The sequence below is a fragment of the Diplotaxodon limnothrissa genome, linkage group LG3 (genome assembly GCF_057381915.1).
Source record: "Diplotaxodon limnothrissa isolate DT_005_m linkage group LG3, D_limnothrissa_male_GT1.1, whole genome shotgun sequence".
In the NCBI taxonomy this organism is placed as follows: domain Eukaryota; kingdom Metazoa; phylum Chordata; class Actinopteri; order Cichliformes; family Cichlidae; genus Diplotaxodon; species Diplotaxodon limnothrissa.
Window position 1 is genome coordinate 62,444,450 of NC_140598.1, and position 19,625 is coordinate 62,464,074.

A 19,625-nucleotide genomic window follows, 5' to 3' on the forward strand; every position below is an offset into this window, starting at 1 on the left:
GCGAGTCATTTTTTTGTGATCGTCTAACCAAGCCTGCTGACATGAGGAGTCACGATCGTGAGGAATTTTGCGCATATTACATTTAAACTCCACCAAAGATGTTTTAAATGGATGAGGAATCATCCATTTAAAACATATTTGCAAGTCGTTTTAATGTTGTTGGGTAACCAAGCATGCTGACGTGAGGAGTCACGATCGCTAGGAATTTTGCGCATTTTACATTTAAATGCAACCAAAGATGTTTTAAATGGATGAGGAATCATCCATTTAAAACATATTTGCAAGTCGTTTTAATGTTGTCGGGTAACCAAGCATGCTGACGTGAGGAGTCACGATCACGATGAATTTTGCCCATTTTACATTTAAATGCAACCAAAGATGTTTTAAAAGGATGAGGAATCATCCATTTAAAACCCCCAACCAGTCCCGGCAGTTGACTGTCCCTCCTGAGCCTGGTTCTGCCGGAGGTTTCTGCCCGTTTAAAGGCAGTTTTTCCTCCCCACTGTCGCCAAGTGCTTGCTCAGAGGGGATTGTTGGGGTTTTCTCTCCTCTGCCTTTTTTCTTCATTTATTTGTTTGTTTAACTTTTTTCACCTTATCTAAATAATAAACCAATTAAATTTATCCTTTGAGTATTTTTCATCTCATCTTTACATTTTCAAACATTCAGATCTGTCTTTTATTTTCTTCTTGAAACCTCATAAATGGTGAACTAAAGACCCAGAATATGGTTTGAAACATAGTTTCAGCTGAAACTGGCATAACATTGTGCGCGCGTGTGTGTGTGTGTGTGTGTGTGTGTGTGTGTGTGTGTGTGTGTGTGTGTGTGTGTGTGTGTGTGCGTGTGTAGAGAGAGAGAGCTCACAAAATTAGGTGGTGTTCTTCATTGTAATAGTAAAGGTAACATGGGTCCCCACCGTTTCTCAAAGACTTGTTTCTGTAGTCTGAGTATGTAATTTGTTCCATCAGACAGACATGGATCCATAGATTATATCTGGTTTTAACCATCTGATAGTTATGCATTTTAGGGCTGCAGTGAGTCATATATTTAGCAAGTAAGTTTTGGCTTTGCAGTCAATATGTTCTGCAATCCTTCCCAACACTGCTACTGTAGGACTTAGTGGAATATTTACCTTGGAAAATGTCTTTGAGAGCATCAAATATCTGCCTCCAGAATACACAGAGTTTAAGGCAGAGCCACAATATATGAGTGTGGTTGGCAGAGTGTGTCCCACAGTTCCTCCAGCATGAACTCAGATGTGTTGGACCCATCTTAGCAGTTATTTCTGGTGTTCTGTTGAATCTGGTACATTAATGCCCCCTTTATTTTGGGCAACTGCAGGATTTTGAGTCTAATTCTAGGCCGCTGTTTAGCCTACATGAAGTTAGAAATTCTTCAATACAGCTTGGACTCTCCACCATTTGACCCTTAGAACTGAAGAAGCTTCTCGGATGAGAGGTGAAACGTCTTCAAGTAACTCAAAGAAGTCCAGACGCTTTTCTTTGCAAGCTCCTTAGACTACGATGACCTGGATGACTGAGAACCTTCACAGACTTCTCCACACTTTAAATGCGCTCTAATGATGGGAACGTGTGGTAACATTCAGTCTTAACTGAAATAACATATTGCATCTATAAATGGGATTAAAATGTTTACCAAAGACTAACGTTTTTCATTCAGAACAAACAGCATATTTCAGGTTAGGGCTGCACAACTAGTCTGTCCAATATTAAAGTGACAGTTGTTTGTCACAATTATTCACAGATTGTTGTGGCAAAATGTGTTTTGATTGCACTGTCATGTCAGAATACTGCTTTCACCTTTACTTTGTGCTACACTCATGTTAATTAATCTTCATAAATTAATGTTTGCAAACACAAAGTATAAAGTTTTCCACTCTGCTATTTGTACCTGCACAACAGATGTGAATAAAACTCAAACCTATACGAGCTCCTTCTCCGTTTCCCTGCAACATTTTGTATAGATCTAACTTTTTGCCACATAAATAACCTTCTGATGTGTTTACAGTAAATGTATTTGATAGTAGCTTATTTTGTAACTTTTAGTGGGCCTATGCAATGTTCCCTCTAAGCTGCGCACTGCTGGCACAGTCTCTGGGCACAGAAATTCTGCGTTGCACACCAAAAAAAATCTAACCTGAATTGAAATTAAAATTAATACTTTAACAATTCTGTTTTGCAGTGTTAGTCAGTAAGTGACTGGCTGCTCCCATATGGGAACGATGCCACCTTATCCCATAGTCCAGCCAATAATGCGTATATGCGCAGCCAATCAACGTTGTTGACAGGCTATGACAGCGTCCTTATGTGCCAACGCCGGTGTGTTAGCTGTCAAAGCGGCGTGGCTGATGTGGAGTGAAGCCATGTTAATGACAACGTGTACAACCATTGGAGATGTGAGCAGGACAGACGGAACAATTGACGGAAAAATTGGGGACTTTACACCAGTTTTTAAATTGTGTTGATAGGCCACGTAAAACCAGAGTTGTGATAAAAAAAAATGCAATGTTTGGTTTTCTTCCTGAATACTGGTTGTTTATATTTACTGCGGGAAGAAACGGTTAAATTGGCGTTTTATAAGAAAAAAGGCTCGAAAGCGCTCTCCACCTGTGAGCAAAAACAAACCCCACCCCCTCTGCCTTTCCTATTCGTCTAAAAAAGTACCATGTCGACCAATCAAAAAATGATATGGCAACGTGGCATCTAGTTGTTAAGAAACGGGGGAAGTTTTAGGAGTGACGGTGGTGTTTTGAGATGTGAGAGATTTGCGACGTTTAGCGCAAATCTTGTGTAGTTAGTGTGTAGTGTAGTCAGTAGTTTTGTTGTGTGCGTCAGAACAATGAGGCGACTGCTGAATGTTACAGGTGTTACAGGAGCAGTGCTTTAAGTGGGCCGGTACGCGCCGGTACTCAGTACCGCCACTTCTAAATATAGCTCTTGAGAGTACCGCCACCTCTCCATGCGCCCAGAACGTGCTTTTAGCGTACCGGTACTCTCATTTGCACATCGTTTGGCTGCACTGCCGCTTTTCAGAGCGCCCTTCACAAGCACGCTTCCTAATTCGTCCCACCGAGAGCAGAGACTACATTACCCATACACCAATGTGTTTTACAAGTGAAAAGCGCATGCGTCGCTTTTGCCGTTGTCATGTCAACAACTCAACGTGGTCCGGAGAGGGTGTGTAAAACGCGCAAACAGCTGCTCGTTAAAATACAAAAACAATGAACACTTAATATGCTCTCCTGGCTTCAGACTCTGAGTAGTAAAAGAACAAGGTCAGAATCAGAGGACTCGCTGGCTGACACCCCACCGAGCCAGAATGATATCGCTGCAGGTCAGACGCAAGCTAATGAAAGCTGCACTAGTGCCGCAGCCGCGGACGACGGCACTTTTGGCGACGACGAGGACGAGAATGACACCATTTCTACCGATGACAACAGCCGCGTTAGCGAGCATGAGTGGCCAGAATGTTGGTCCCAAGCACAAGTCCGGTATTTCTCCACAAATTACAAGTGGCTGATCAGCAGAAATCAAAAGTTGGGTTGTAGTGTGTGTAGTCAAGTTTGTGCTCGCGTGGACATGCAGCAAGGGCAGAGAGTGTCGCAGGAGTGGAGTGGGTGCTTAATCTCGTCTTTTGGAAGGGACAAGGCTGCACAACAAAACTCACTACGAAAGAAAATAAAAGAGCACAGAGACTCAATTTATCACAAGAAAGCAGTTGAAATAAAAGAGAAGGCAACACAAAATACAATGCAAAAACACACTGAAGATATGAGAAAGGCTGACTACGCTTCAACTTGCAATGTGTTTAGAACAGCTTATAAGATTGGCAAGCATGGGCGTCCCTTTACAGACATGCCAATAGATGTCCAGTTGCAAGTCTTAAATGGTGTCAAGATGGGCAGAGTTTTGCACTCTAATAACTCATGTGCAAATATACTGGATCACATTGCAGCTGAAATGAAAAAGAAGGTAGTCAATGACATAGTGATGAATGAAAGAAAATTGTGTGTGCTCATTGATGAATCCACTACAATAAGTGGAAAGTCTGTGCTTGTCGTGTGCCTGCGGTCAGCTATTTCCAGTGAAAATCCAGACACAATATTTTTTGAACTGATTGAGCTGCAGGGGACCACAGCAAAGGACATCACTGAAGCACTGTTAGGATGTCTTCATAATAATGGCTTTGACCCTCACTACCTACAGCAACATTTGTTGGCATTTGCTTGTGATGGAGCCTCAGTGATGCTTGGGAGGAAAGCAGGAGTTGCTGCGCAGCTTTGTTCCAAATTCCCTTACCTGTTTGTCTGGCATTGTTCCAATCACAGACTGGAACTGGCAGTTTGTGATGTTTTGAAGGAGGTAGGAGGAATCAACCACTTTAAAATATTCTTAGATCAGCTTTACTCCCTCTACCATGCATCACCAAAAAACCAAAGGGAGTTAACCGAGAGTGCTCACAATGTTGGACAACGTCTCCTTGTGATAGGCCGTGTTTTATCAGTGCGTTGGGTTGCTTCAAGTGAGAGAACAGTGAAAGCAGTATGGGAGAACTACCAAGCTCTGCAGGTACACTTTACAAGTGCTGCTGCTGATACCAGCAGGGACTCAAGAGAGAGAGCAAAATACAAAGGACTCAATGATGTTCTCACTACTGTTTCTTTTGTGGTCAATCTTGGCATCATGTATGACGCTTTCACAGAACTCAGTGACCTCTCAAGAATGCTCCAGAGATGGGACATGACTTTGGATCAAGCCGACAGGCAGCTGGACCGACAAATCCGGGTGTTTGAGTCAATGGTATCCACACCTGGTCCCACACAAACTGCCATTGAAGCTGAAAAGGAGAAAATCTTCAGAAATGTATGCCTGCATGAAAATCAGAGGGTTATAAAAATCAACCATGGCCAATTTTTCCGTAGCCTGGCTGAAAATGTTAAGTGCAGGATGACTCCAACAACTTCCTCGCATGTCAGTAAAACCTCATCTGAAAAGACAGATAGTCACCTCCTCTCAGACATCAAGGTCCTCCAGTCTGACTCCTGGCCTGCATCTCTAGATATTCAATATGGGGATGCAGCGGTCAGACGTTTATGTCAGAGATTCAGAGTTGGGGAGAGGGAAAGTGTCCTAGGATTTAGGGAGTATAAAGACCTTAAAGCTTCCAAGACACCAGCAGCCCTGAAGCCGCTTCTTACAGCTGTCCACACCATTGCAGTATCAACAAGTGAATGCGAGCGAGCTTTCAGCTCAATGAATGATACTTTGACAGATAAAAGAAACTCTCTCAACATCAAAAGGCTTTCAAATATGATTTTCCTGAAATGCAACGGACCACCCTTGGATCAGTTTAACACACAAACATATGTGCAGACATGGCTGGCACTAGGGAGGAGAAGTGCAGCATCCACAAACTGCGAAGCCCAAAGTGAAAGGAAAGTGGAGCCCAAAACGTGCTGGAGCCTTTTCTAGGTAAAATGATTTGTACAGTATTTCTCATTTTTCATTTGGTGTACTGTGATTGTATTTTGCTGAATCTGCTTTTGTATATTTTTCAGGGGTAAAGAAATGAACCATCTTCAAGACTCAAGATTATGTTCTACTGTTCTATGGTTATTATGTTTGGGTTGCTTCAAGTGAGAGAACAGTGAAAGTAGTATGGGAGAACTACCAAGCTCTGCAGGTACACTTTACAAGTGCTGCTGCTGATAGCAGCAGTGACTCAAGAGAGAGCAAAATACAAATTAGTTTATAATTTATTTTATGTACATTTTGTTAAAAAACAAATTCAATACCTTTTTGCACATTTTATTTATGTTCAGTAGCTCTTTCTAGCTCAAGCAAATCCACAAACTAATAAAATGATTTATTATTTTGTATAAGGTTGTCTGTTGACTGTTGTATATAAAACCCATTCAATATAGTTGTTGTTACCTCAGGGGAGGCGGAAAAAAAATAGAGTACCGGCACCTCTTCTGGGCCACTTAAAGCACTGTACAGGAGTGATACATCTGCTGCTGTCAGGCCTGCAGGTATCAGACTGTTGTTCTCCTTTATCTCATAGTGGACAGAAATTATTTTTTGGAGTGGCACAAATAATTTGTGTGGCATCAGATTTGATGCAGAACAGCTGATTGTTCTGTAAATAGTTTGAAATGTTTATTTAAAAACGCCTTGGCTGCATTTAAAAAAATAGCTGCAAAAAACGTTGTTTGCCAAACTGAGTTACTTTTTTGAAGAAGTAACTATATAATTAATTGCCCAGCATTGGTCATTATATACTGTATTTTGGAGAGAGAGAGTTACAGGACTCTCTCCCAGACCACAGACTCATAATACAAGTCAGAGCTGTATAAAAGAAAAAAAAGAAAAGAAAGAAAGTTGTGTTTTCGAAATTGGAGTTCAAGTTATTTTTACTTCCAATAGTGTTAACATACTGCACAGGTCATGAACAAGATTTTTTTTTACATTTTCATTGTAAATGGGCTAAAGCAGTTAATTAAAAGTAGTCTAACATAAATGTAAACGCTGTAATTTGATTATTTTAATAAACCATGTAACTTGGATGGATTCGATGCCGGCGTGACCACAGTGCACACGTCTGATGTCGCTCATTGGTCCAAGGGATCGCTCAGGGAGTTTGTGTGTTCGCTCAGACACGTGAAAAATTAGAGGGAACATTGGGCCTATGACATTCAGTACCCAGTTATTAAAATGTTAAGTGTAAATCATCCCCAGCCCACAATAGCAGCTGAATTTACTACGATTTCAGATCTTTTTACACGTCAATAAGAAACCACCGATGTGTAAAACAGGCTGACAACAGAATGACGTAAACCATACTGCTGCAACTGTGCAGCTCTCAGGTTTGATCTATTGTTTCTCTCTGTTTTTATGACATTTTTCACTGTGGATTACAACAACATCAACATTAGAAAATGAAATACATTTATAGTAGGTGATCATTAATCACTATTATTGGCACTATTAAAGGGCTCCAAAAATCAAACTTTGCTTAGGGCACCACGGAGGGCCAACCCTTTTTACACTTCAACAATTGTACACAAAATACAATCATCCATCCTTCTATCTATTTATTTTCTTCCGCTTATATAATTCAGCATCACAGGGAAGCTGGATCCCAGTTGTTTTTCACAGAGGGCCAAGCAGTGGAGGGAGCTGCCGACCTCCCAGCAATACATGTAAAAGCTTTATTTTATACTGACTCTGGTCATCTTTATCTATCATAAAAATGTTCTTCATGATCTGAAACACATAAGTGTGTCAAATATGCAAACAGCTAAGAAATCAGGATGGGCTAAATCGTTTCTTACTGCACTTCTGTTAGGCGACTGAATAAAAACACAAAGTCAGCAGTCTGGCTATGAATGTCTTTAATGTTTCCCAGATCAGAATCACAGCATACAGTGTATAATAACTTCTAAAGTAAACAGAAATATCATCACCTCATTTATTTATATAATTTTACTTTACTTTTTTTAATAATCATCTTTTTTTTATTCCATTATTTAACATTTTTCTTCATCTCAAGTCTCGAGTTTCTGAGTTCAACAAAGAAAGTAGAAAGAAGACAACAGGTGCAGATTTGCAATGGACACCAAGCTGAGGGTTTCTCTGTGGGTGTCACTGTCTCTGTGCACGTTTGACACTGTGGACGTGACACAGGATCATCCAATCATGAAGTTTTGCTTTGCTGACAGTTTTTGAGTGTTGGAATAAAATAAATCCAGCAGTTATACCACAGAAAGGACAAAGTGTGGCTCTAACAGCTGTTGAACACACACAGACTGTGATGTTCTCCACACGTCACCCATCGCTCTGCACTTTTCCAGCATCCAACTGTTTTTCTGCTACATAACATCACTGCAGGAGAAAAACAACGGACAGACAGACAGACAGCACAGTGTGACACGAGCAGGTCAGACCACCTGTGTGATCTCATGAGTCTGTGAGGATATGAGGCATCTTATGGTATCAAAGCCCTGGAGTCTGTCAAACATGGCTACATGTAAACACTGCTACATGTTAGGTGAGCTAACATTGAACTGACTGCACTTTTTTCAGTCTCAGTTTAGGTCATTTATGTCCTTACTGCGAATCACTGAAAGGCAAAGCTGGCTTTTATCGCTCTGATGTTACGCACATCATGCAGCACAGATTCATCTCTGATCACAAGACTCATTTTTCAAAATAAAAGCGAGCTAAGGCTTGAAAAGAGGACGACGATTTTATGACAATCGCAGAGAAAAGAGCAACGAAAGGATTTAAAACTTGATGAAAATGTTTTTTCTCACTGAAAACTAGCAAATCCTAATAAACAGCATGACTGGCCCTCTGCTGTGAGGGGGCTTCAGTGGAGATGACTTCTGCTACAGCGACCTTCCTGCTACAGGATGGTCACATGATAACGATCAACGTTATGACAAAAATAAAATAAATGTTGAAGAAACAAAGACAAAACTGATCGGTGGTAAGGATGAACTCATTTGAAACCTCAAGCTAACGGCCATTTTTTTCTTCTCATTACAAACTGCACCTGTTGTCTTTTGTCATCACAAAATAAGCATATCATTCATTCACTCCAAAAAACCCCAAAAAAACAAAACATAAAATAAACAAGAAACTTAATATTTACAAATATTTTGTCTGTTTTTTTTCTTACACTTAAAAATGTACAGTTCTGATCTTCCAGATGTTTCGTCTCCATCCGTCTCCCAGTTTGGTATTTTCTTCTCTGTCCAGTGACCTCAGAGTGAGCGCTGAATGTGCCACAATGGCGCCCTCTAGTGTTAGCTTATAAAACAGACAAGGAGAAAGAACAGAGCCGAATGAAAGGACTCGTTTGTGTTCTCTCCTCTGCTGTAGCTGTGTGGTGCTGAGGTTAACTACACAACCCCTCGCCGCCTCCTTATACACAGGAGTGAGTACAAAAGGGTTCGTACGGACGCATCAGCCGGCCGTCCTTCTGCTCGACACTGTTAGCTGAAAGATGATCGGATCATCCTCTGTCCTGTATTTAAGGCTGAGAGTCTTTGTCCAGTCTCTTTTCCACAGCTACTGTCCACAGCACTGATCCACCTGCAGCACAGCCCCAGTCAGTTGTTTTATGATTTACATTGTGCACGTTTCCCTTCCAGTGAGCTTACAAAACCTCTGACAGGAGAAGTCAGGCATGTGTTTCCCCCACCTCCCCTTTTAGGCAGTAATAAAATAGAAAACAAACAATCAAACAGGCTAAAGCTAGAGCACAAGCAAAGACAGCACCGGTGACTAAGTTCTCCCATACTGGACGTACGCTACCACGTGGGCTCAAACAGCAGCACATCAGCTCAGTTTACATACTGTTGACATCTTCATCAGAGGATCAGCAGGGAGCGCTGCTGAGCTGCAGTCGTCTCCACCAGAGTGACGGAGCAGGAATCACAAACAGCACAAACCCACCGTGTTGTTTCCACCCTGTTCAGGAGATCTGAGCCCCCATCCCTTTTTGTCATGTTGCAGCTCTGCACTGCAGGCCCTGAACGCCTCCCGGTTACCCTCAGTGTGCTTAGAGTTTAATTTACAACCGACGAGCTCACAGATCATCTGCAGGCAGGTGAACGAACCCTTAATGTGAGGATAATAGCAGAGCTGACCTGAGGTCAGAAATAGTCAGGAACGGTGTCGACACAGTGAAGTCAGGTGTTTGGGAATTTGTCTGATTATCAGATTGGGGGGGTCGGTGTTAAATAACAAAGGTGGTGTAGGATGGAGAGAGGAGGAGGGAGGGAGCAGTGATGATATGGAGGAAGGTGATTGGTTAAGCAGCAAGAAGGAGCTCATGCTGGAGTCTGAGTTTTTACTGTTGGCCTTTTTCTGCTTTTTGTTTATTGTTGTCTGACGCGGGCCCGCCTACGCTTGAGTGATGCAGATGTGATATCACACTCACACAGCGACTGCCACTCCCACACACACACACACACACACACACACACACACACACACACACACACACACACACACACACACACACACGACATAAGGGGGTCAGACAGGAGCAGCATCAGTCTCTGCTCTGTTTTGTTAATAACGTAGAAAAATAATTTTGTACAATCAAGCTACATCGACGGACGCTTTACCTCACGTACCCTAAAATGAAAAAGTAGTGACAGTAAGATGAAGGCTGCACATGACACCATGACTGAGTTCACAGCTGTTGCTTTGATTCTAACGTTTAAGACTTTTGGCATCGACTCCGTTTTAATAAATGAGTGCTGGGAGGCGTCGTTTGACTTCAGGAGCTCCTGCGATGCTCTTACTCTGCGGGAGAAAACCAAAAACCAAAAGTAGCAAACATGGAGCGATATGACTCGTTTAGATTTTGGGAAACGTGCATCGACAGGTACAGTGTCCTTTTCCCCGCGTCTTTAAAAATAATTCATGCATAGATCCCCCACTGAGAAAACCCTTTTATATACTTTCTCCTTTGTACACATTTTATATAGAACTATATATAATATCATTTCTCTATATCTATATTTTCAGAAAAATTCTTTCCACACAATAAAAAACAACAATTAAACAAATGCTTCAAACAAAACAACAAAAAAAGAGAAGATGAAAGAAAGAAAAACACGACTGAGGCCAGTTTGGCACTTTGTCACGAGAACATGACAGAACTCTGTTAGTTGACGGTAAATAGCGATACTCTATTTTTCTTTCGTTTTTCTGCTCCCTCGATGAGAAATGAAACACAGCAGTACTTACTTGGCACCTAAAAATGCTGGTAGAATGAAAGATATGAGTGTTTTTATAGTTATATGTTTAGTGTACGCCTCCCCCCTCCAAACTGCTCAGCAGATCGGGAATTTTTAGAGAAGAGCAGGAGGGAGGCGTGTCAAATGAGAGGAAGAGAGCAGTAGTAAAACAGGGATGTAGAAAAGAGAAGCATAATGTGCACATAACACACAGGAGATGGAAAAAGAGATGACGCCAACGTAAAAAAGAGAAAACAGCGAGGAGCGAGAGAGCATTCGTCCCTTTGACAAATGTTGGAGGTCTTGAGCCTGGAAACAGCAGACCGTCTTTGAAAACAGTATCTTTGAAAGATCTGAGTCACCCACCCCACCCCCACCCCAAACTGCTCATCTGCTGCTGTACACTTCAGTTGCACCTCCACATGCCACCAGTGGAGGGAGCTGCCAAGTTTTACAGCACATGACACAGCAGGTGTAGTTGCTTTTGGAGAAAGAAGAGAATAAGAGGACAGAACGAAGGCCCACATCTAGAGGCCTCCCTTCCAGAGCGGTAGCAGAGCCAGTGTTCCTGGTCTCTAGGTGGCGCTGTGTCAGGCCTGTCCCTACTATACCCTGGTGGTGGAGTGGGGGTGGGGCAGGGTGTTGTTGTGGCCGGTGGAGGGGAATGTGTTGAAGGCGTGAAGAGGCTGCATGCTGGTGATGGTGCTGGGGATCATGGTGATGGTGTTTGGCGTCATCAGCGGCACGTCGTCGGGGGCGCGGCGCAGTGCCAGGGTGTAGTCGGGAGGGCAGGCGGGCCGCAGGATGTCGTGGGGTCGCAGGGGCTCCATGTCGTGGTGAGCGTCGTGCTCCGAGTGCTTCATCTGCAGGGACATGATCTCCTCCTCCTGGCTGTGAGCCAGGTCGTTGGCGGGGCCGCCCCGCTGAGGGGACAGCCGGTGCCGGCGCATCTCGTGCCGCTTGTCACGCTTGTAGTAAAGGGCGGCGAAGGCCAGGATGTTGAGGAAGAGGAGCGACGCTCCAACTGCAACTGTCACGCTCAGTTCGGTGGAGTAGTCGCGGGTGTCTCCGGGAAAGAGGTCCTGGGGCGGGCGCTCTGAGCCCTCGGGCTCGGGATCTGACGGGAAGGTAGGGTAAGGATGACGAGTGGTTCGAGGAACGTTGTTCCTGGGCCTCGTGGTGCCGGGGTCACGACCTGCAGGGGAGCGCGTAGTGGTGGGAAAGAGCACGTCGTGCAGGCTGTGAAGATGAGGGACTAATTCCAGCCAAAAGGCCACTTTGTTAGCTCTGTAGTTGTCTCTGACACGAGGTTTCAAACCGATGTGAAGGTACTGCTTGTCCTTCGAGTTGAACTTGGTCCAGATGACCTCCTCGAAGCGGTTGGGCTTGGTATGAATGAACTTGGTGTCCTGAGGGACGGGCAGGTTGGGGTCCCTGGTGGAGCATAAAGGTTAAACGTTTCAGTTCAAAGTTATATTCAGTCTCCATTATAAGTAACATGTGGCATCAATACACTGAATACAGACAGGAGGCCCATTCTCTGTGCAACCTTTCAACTATCTAAGACCAACCGGCTGCTCTGGGATCTGGATGCTTTTGGTCAACCAGTATGTTCAATTCTTCAAAGCCACACGAGAATTAAACTAGCAACCCAGATTCAAGTATTCAAGATGACTAGAAGGCTGTCAGAGAACATACAGTAACGTGTACAGTTTACACTACGACATGAGGCCTACCCAGTCTTTGCGAAGTTAGTCCAGTAAGTCATGACCACAGCGCTCAGCATCACATCGTTCTTGGAGAAGTTGCACGGGAACAGGTCCGTGGCACCGATCATCGGTACGCCGAACACGTAAGGTATCTCGTCTCCGTGCGCGGCGTCGGCCCACTCGGGCCGCGTCTCCGTCTGGCAGTGGTGGTAGAACGTGTAAAAGTAAACTGGGGACTGAAACTCAGCATGGAGTTTGGCAGTGGCCACAGCTGGTGCCACCCACTGGTGGTCCGTAAACAGGGCCAACAGAGTCTTCCGCCGCATGTCGCCGTTGTCCCTGTCCGCCCAGTCTGTGTACATGAACTTAATGGTCTCCCTCAGGATGTCTTTGCCTGGTGAAGAAGCACAGGAGGGGACAAAAGGAGGGGGAAGAAAGATAAAAGTGAAAAACTGCTAAGAGTAAAGTAACAGCAGTGCAAGACATTTTTTAAGAGATCGGTCTGATGAAAAGATATGAAACCAAAGCAAATGTTGGTGAGATGAACCAAGAGCCAGGAAGCGAGTGAGAAATCTAGAGAGGAAAAAAAAAAGTCTTTCAGATAACAGAACGAGTGACAGGCACAGAGAGGAAGCATGACTGCATTATCCAAACATGTCTGTACTGTGACTGTGGTCCGGCTGTGAGGGGTTCGCAGGCCGATCTGTCAGAAACACAGACACTGAGACTGGGAGCCGACTACCTGGGGGATGATAGCATTACTGCCCACAGAGCCTCAAAGGTTAAGGCGCAGACACGCCGTGATGTGGATGAGTGGCTCTCTTTAGCACGCTTGTCTTGTTTGATGCACTTCACTGGGCTCACATGTTACTGATTCCATTCTTTACTCGCATGTTTTAAACGCTTAAAGCACTTTCACAGGTTTTTATATTCTTTTGAAAATTCATGTGAACTCAAGCTGTCAGAACTGTAATGTAAGCTTTGATAATTGTCCACATTTGTCATTTTGATGATTATCCGTTTATTTTAATCCATTTATTACAGTAAACAGAAAAAAACTAACAGATCAACAAACGCGGCTCCTAATAAGACAAAACCTGATGATGCTGCAAAATGCAGTTAAGTGAGAGGAGGCTGTAAAATGGAATAACTGAAAAAGTGGCAGTGTACAGAGGTGGCGTCCTCACCCTCTGGGTATCCGTAGAGGTTGTCAACAAAGTTGGAGATGGTGTAGTCGAACGCCGCAGCTGAGATGCCGTCGTTGTCCTCACTGTCGTCCACAAACTTCAGCCCCTCTCCCTGGTTCACTCCTATCAGGATGTCATAGTTTAGGAACTCCCCCTGGTGGAGAAAATGAGGAAGAACATGCTGAGTGCTGGAACAGAGCCTGTGTGCATCACAAGTCTATAACAGGAAGTGCAGCTGAAACACAGCTTTGTGCATTTGCAGCATTTCATTTCCCAGTAAACAAGTGTACAAACTCAAAAAACATATTCCTCTTAAAAATGTGCAAATGTGAACAAATCAACTTGTTAGAGATCTTCATCTCCACTGTAAATAAACAACAAGCCAGAAAAGAAGAAAACTGCACCAAAGACCAACAAATTCTTCTCATCAGATATTGAAGCTTCTTTCCTGTGTGACATAAAAAATAGGAGACAGATGTTTGTTTGTTTTTTTGTTCTTTTTAACTAGTTAAACACCCACGCCCAGAAAAATGGTAAATGGCCTGTATTTGTATTGCGCTTGACTTAGTCCCTAAGACCCCCAAAGCGCTTTACATGTTCAGTCATCCACCCATTCACACACTGGTGATGTAGCTACAGCCACCCTGGGGTGCACTGACAGAGGCGAGGCTGCCGGATACTGGCACCTCTGACCACCACCAGTAGGCAACGGGTGAAGAGTCTTGCCGAAGGACACAACGACCAAGACTGTCCAAGCCAGAGCTCGAACCGGCAACCTTCCGATTACAAGGCAAACTCCCAACTCTTGAGCCACGATCGCCCAGTGGGGACATTTCATTTTCCAGCAGGAAGCTTTTTGTTATAGCCTTTAGATCAGGGGTCGGCAACCTGCGGCTCCGGAGCCTCATGCAGCTCTTTAGTCCTTATAGTGCGGCTCTGCATGGTTTGGGAAAATAAATTAGTATTTAGCTGAAGTGTGTTTTATTTATGCCAGTTTTTTTTTTACTTGTAGTTCTAAATTGGAAGATTATTGTGATTTTGCAATATACAAATAAAATTATATTTTGTTATTTTTTCATCGCTCAAAATAAGCATCACACTCGTGGAAGCCGGTGTACCCGGCGAAACGCCGTGCATTTATCGAGCCTTTCAACCCCAGATAGGCCAATTATGGCTCTTTGGGTCTTAAAGGTTGCTGACCCCTGCTTTAGATGAACAGAGTTTTTTAATTAAATACATACTCTTTAATAAATGTTCTCTTTTATAAAAAGTAGGATAATTTAAAAAAACTTTTATTATACCTCTATTAGAAAAAAAACTGTCTTGTTTTCTGTTGTCTGTTATGTAATATTAGGGATGTTTGTGACAATTAATTTCTTCATCGGCTGGACTAACCAATAGTCCACAACTAGGAAACACTGAAATTTTAAGTTAAGTTTGAAAACAGTTTAAAAAAAAACACCCCATTCCAAAACGTCTTGTGACAATCTCATTGGCTTAGGGAGTGATGATGTCATAGAACTTCATCGAATCTTAAGTCCTTTGATGTTTTTCCTTAAGTAGGGGTGAGAAACAGCAAGTTTTAGTTCGTTTCAGCAGCATCTGTGTTTGCAGCCTACAAAACGTTCACCACAGAAACATTTGGAAAGCTCTTCAAAGTCATCGTATAGAAACTCCAACATGTTTCCAAGAAAAAAACAACCAATTCAAAAAGATTACGCCGCCTCTCCTTCCTGGCGTGGCCGGCCAATTTCCCCAAATGGCATCTCATCCTTCCAAAGGGCATTAGAGGAGAGTAGGAAGGAAAACTACCTTCTCCAGAAAAAAATGCAACAAATTGAAGAAGAAAAACATCAACTGGAGGACAAGTGTAGACGAATGGAAGCCCAAAATAAAGAGCTGGAAGAAAGACAACAGCGCCAGCCGGACATAAACATTATTAATGAGGGCTGGGGAATCAAGTTTGCTCAGACCCGAGAGCAGATTGTGCACCTCATTAAAGAAAACAGGCAAAAGAGTGCAGAACTAAAAGAAATGACCAACCAGCTCCAAGACAAGAAAACGATGACTGATAAGATACAGCGGGATCTCCAATACATGGACCGAAAAAATCGGCTCCTCCAAAGACAGCTCCATGAAGCTGTGGAAGAAAAGAATAAATTCCTCCAACAGAAGGAAGAGCAGGACAAAAAGCAACAAGACATGCAGCACAAACTGAAGAGCATGCAGGAAAAATACCGCATGCTGAAAGAAAGCCTGGATGAAACACTGCGCCAAAATAAAGACCTTCTTCAACAGAAAGAGCAACAGCAGGAAAGACTGAAAGAAGGAAAACGCATCGTCCAGGACTTTGAGTCTAAAAATCTAAAACTGCAAGAGTTTTGTAATCAGCTGGAGGACAAAGCAACTAAAGTGGAAGAAGAAAGGGACAAACTGGAGAAACGGTGCTCACAGATGCAGAAAAGGATCGATCAGATAGCGAGAAACAACTCCGAGCTCGTTAAGGGGTGTTTGGTGGAATTCAATAACTTGAAGAGTGAACACACTCAAATGCAGTCACAAAAACAACAAGAAGACAAAATACATGAAGACAAAAATCAAGAAATCAAGAAAAGAAAGAAGCAGTTAAAAGACAAGCACAAAGAGGTCCAACAGAGAAATGCAGACATGCACAAGGACAAGCTGATACAGGAGGAAACATCCAAACAACTCAAAGACAAGCTTGAAGAACAACAAGCAGCATTGGAAGAGGTGGAACAAAGATGTGAGAAACTTGAAGAAAAAAAACGCAGAAACCATCGACGAGCTGAGAAATCTCATCGTGGAGAAAAAAGCGCTCGTGGAAAAGTGCATGAAAAAAAAGAAAAAATGGTTCCACTTGGTCCAGAGGAGAGACGCTACTGCTTCCTCACCTGATGTAGCCTCGTCTTGCTCCACCTCTGTTAACCCCCCCAGCCAGTCCCGGCAGTTGACTGTCCCCTCCTGAGCCTGGTTCTGCCGGAGGTTTCTGCCCGTTTAAAGGCAGTTTTTCCTCCCCACTGTCGCCAAGTGCTTGCTCAGAGGGGATTGTTGGGGTTTTCTCTCCTCTGCCTTTTTTCTTCATTTACTTGTTTAACTTCTTTCATTATTACTTCATTTTACCTTGTTTCTTCATTTTGCCTTGTTTCTTCATTTTGCCTTGTTTCTTCATTTTGCCTTGTTTCTTCATTTTGCCTTGTTTCTTCATTTTGCCTTGTTTCTTCATTTTACCTTGTTTCTTCATTTTGCCTTGTTTCTTCATTTTGCCTTGTTTCTTCATTTTGCCTTGTTTCTTCATTTTACCTTGTTTCTTCATTTTGCCTTGTTTCTTCATTTACTTGTTTAACTTCTTTCATTATTACTTCATTTTGCCTTGTTTCTTCATTTTGCCTTGTTTCTTCATTTTACCTTGTTTCTTCATTTTACCTTGTTTCTTCATTTTGCCTTGTTTCTTCATTTTGCCTTGTTTCTTCATTTTGCCTTGTTTCTTCATTTTGCCTTGTTTCTTCATTTACTTGTTTAACTTCTTTCATTATTACTTCATTTTGCCTTGTTTCTTCATTTTGCCTTGTTTCTTCATTTTGCCTTGTTTCTTGTTTTACTTGTTTAACTTCTTTCATTATTACTTCATTTTATCTTTTCCTTCATTTACTTGCTTGATATTCTTATCTAAATAATAAACCAATTAAATTTATCCTTTGAGTATTTTTCATCTCATCTTTACAGAATCTTTCCAAAACATTTTCAAACATTCAGATCTGTCTTTTATTTTCTTCTTGAAACCTCATAAATGGTGAACTAAAAACCCAGAATATGGTTTGAAACATGGTTTCAGCTGAAAGTGGCACAACATGCTTGAGTGAGTGAGTGAGTGAGTGTGTGTTTGTGTGTGTCAGGGTATCACTAGTTAGGTCATCATGTTTAGACTCATTCACTTCAAATTTATTTAGGCCAAATCTTTAAAACAGTATCATTTCATACACATTTTCAATTCACTTCAATCGCACAAATGCAGAAATAATTATTTGCAGTATCTTATTTATTATGAGAATGTCATGCCTGATCATTTGTACCTACACCACCAAAAATGGGGTCAGAAGGGAGGAGATGATGTTTAATGGGTTATAAGAAAAGGTCAGAAATATAAGTGCCGACATGAGCAGTGTCCACAGAAATCTCTGAATCTCAGCTCAAAGCTCAAATAAACCATTTCTACAACCAGCAAACAAAGCAAAGACACCAAACAGTTAAAAGAGCAGTGACGTCACCACGAATCTGTGGTCAGGTAATATCCATGTTTTGATTGATGATTCTCTGGAGTTAAATGTGAACCGAAGCATATTTTGGGTGTTATATGCTATTAAAGACTTCAATAAAATAATCTCTAATTAATTAGGTGTGGGAAATAAAAAAATCAAAATTTTCTATGTTTGAGTCACAGTAACTTTTAGTTACCACACTTTCAAGCACTTTTCAAACCTTGAAAAGACAATATTAAACTTCAAGCATTTTCAAGGATTCCAAGACTGACTCTTAAGGCCATGATCTTCATCATATTGCGTGTTCTGCAGGTCACGGCTTCAGGGCCGATCTTTTAAAAGTCTGCAGTGTCGATTAATGCATAGAGCTGCAAAACTCACACTTCTTCCTCTCACACACAATATGTCACTGTAGTGATTTTCACGTTACTGCTTTCTGCACACCTGTTTGATTTTTTTCACCTTACATAAAACACTTCCCCCGTCTCCAAAATGACTTTCACATTAATGACACTGACTGCATCAGCAATCTCTTCAGAATGTAGCATTTATTTAATCAAATAATAAAACTTTTTAAGAATCTCTTTTGTAATTAAAAATCCTGGTCAACCAGCAGTGGTTACTTACACTAATAATACACACAAATCAACTTTTTCAGTTTTTCACTTAGAAGATGGTCCAAAATACCATCTGGATGGATGAATAAAGAAGAAGAAGAATTTTTTATTCTTGTCACATGAAAATATTTCAATCAAACTGAGAAGAGAAACCTGCTCTTTGAAAACCTCGACGACTCTCTGTCAGCTTTGAATTACAGGATCACATCTTGCTGCTTTAAGGTTCTGTTCCAGCTTAACATTTTCCAGGTCTGACTACATTTAGCTTATTTGCTACTGTCTCTTGTTGCTTCCTGTTTCATTTTGGTAGCGATTGTTGGAAGAAAACTGCTCTCCCAGTTAGTTTTACTTGTCCCAGTCAGATCGCTCTTTGTCTTTATAGTTGTGTCTCATCTTTGCGTGTACTTGTGTTTATACTTTTCTTTAATAAAGTCTTATTTGTTTGCTTTTTGGGCTTCTGGCGAACACTCATGGCAACACAAGAGAAACTTCTCAGTGTGTCTAAAGTATAACACCCTGATCATGTACATCACCAACACTGCAGTTATTTTCTCTGCAGTTATTTTGGTTTCACGTCACGGCTGATCCCAGGAGTTCTCACCACTTTGCTTGGATAATAAAACACAACAGAGATGTGCGGCTGCTGTTATCAGACCCTCACCTGCTGCATGAGAATCTCTGGATCATCAGGAACTACGTCTCCGTCCACAACAGGCCCAAAGGCGATGTGATAGCGGGCCGGCTGGATGTCTTGGTCCACCAGCTCTCTGAAGTTCTTGCGCCTCAGGCAGTCAACCAGGTCAGCCGTCTCTGCGTAGGTGCAACCCACCTTCCGGGCCAGGATCTTGGTGTACTTGAGGGGTTGGTAGTTAACGGACCAGCTGGAGATGGCTGTGCCACTCTGCGCTATGGCCCTGTGGAACAGACCTGAAAGAAGACGTGGGAAAGAAAGACATTTTGGTGAGGTTCAGGGCAGAGGGAGGATGCCTGATGTATAAATCACATAACTTTCTTTCTGCTAGAGAACTTGATTAAAAATACAGTTTAACAATTTTTCG

The 19,625-nt window shown here is 42.4% G+C and overlaps 1 protein-coding gene and 2 pseudogenes across 3 annotated transcripts in view; 2 read left to right on the forward strand and 1 right to left on the reverse strand.

Moving 5' to 3' along the window:
- Positions 1–3,167: 3,167 nt before the first annotated feature.
- LOC146636830 (E3 SUMO-protein ligase KIAA1586-like) lies at positions 3,168–5,492 on the forward strand (annotated as a pseudogene).
- Positions 5,493–11,382: 5,890 nt separating this feature from the next.
- nlgn2a (neuroligin 2a) overlaps positions 11,383–19,625 on the reverse strand; it is a 158,469-nt gene continuing 150,226 nt past the window's right edge. For 2 of the 3 annotated variants that reach the window (XM_085351073.1, XM_085351072.1), the window contains 4 exons: positions 19,229–19,494; positions 13,674–13,827; positions 12,514–12,880; positions 11,383–12,211 (listed from right to left, as the gene is read on the reverse strand). In XM_085351073.1, coding sequence (XP_085207199.1) covers positions 11,383–12,211; positions 12,514–12,880; positions 13,674–13,827; positions 19,229–19,494 — 1,616 coding nt within the window. Of the gene's footprint in view, positions 12,212–12,513; positions 12,881–13,673; positions 13,828–19,228; positions 19,497–19,625 lie in introns of all 3 variants that reach the window. The other variant, XM_085351074.1, reaches the window with a different exon arrangement.
- Positions 15,354–16,483, forward strand: LOC146636832 (uncharacterized; annotated as a pseudogene).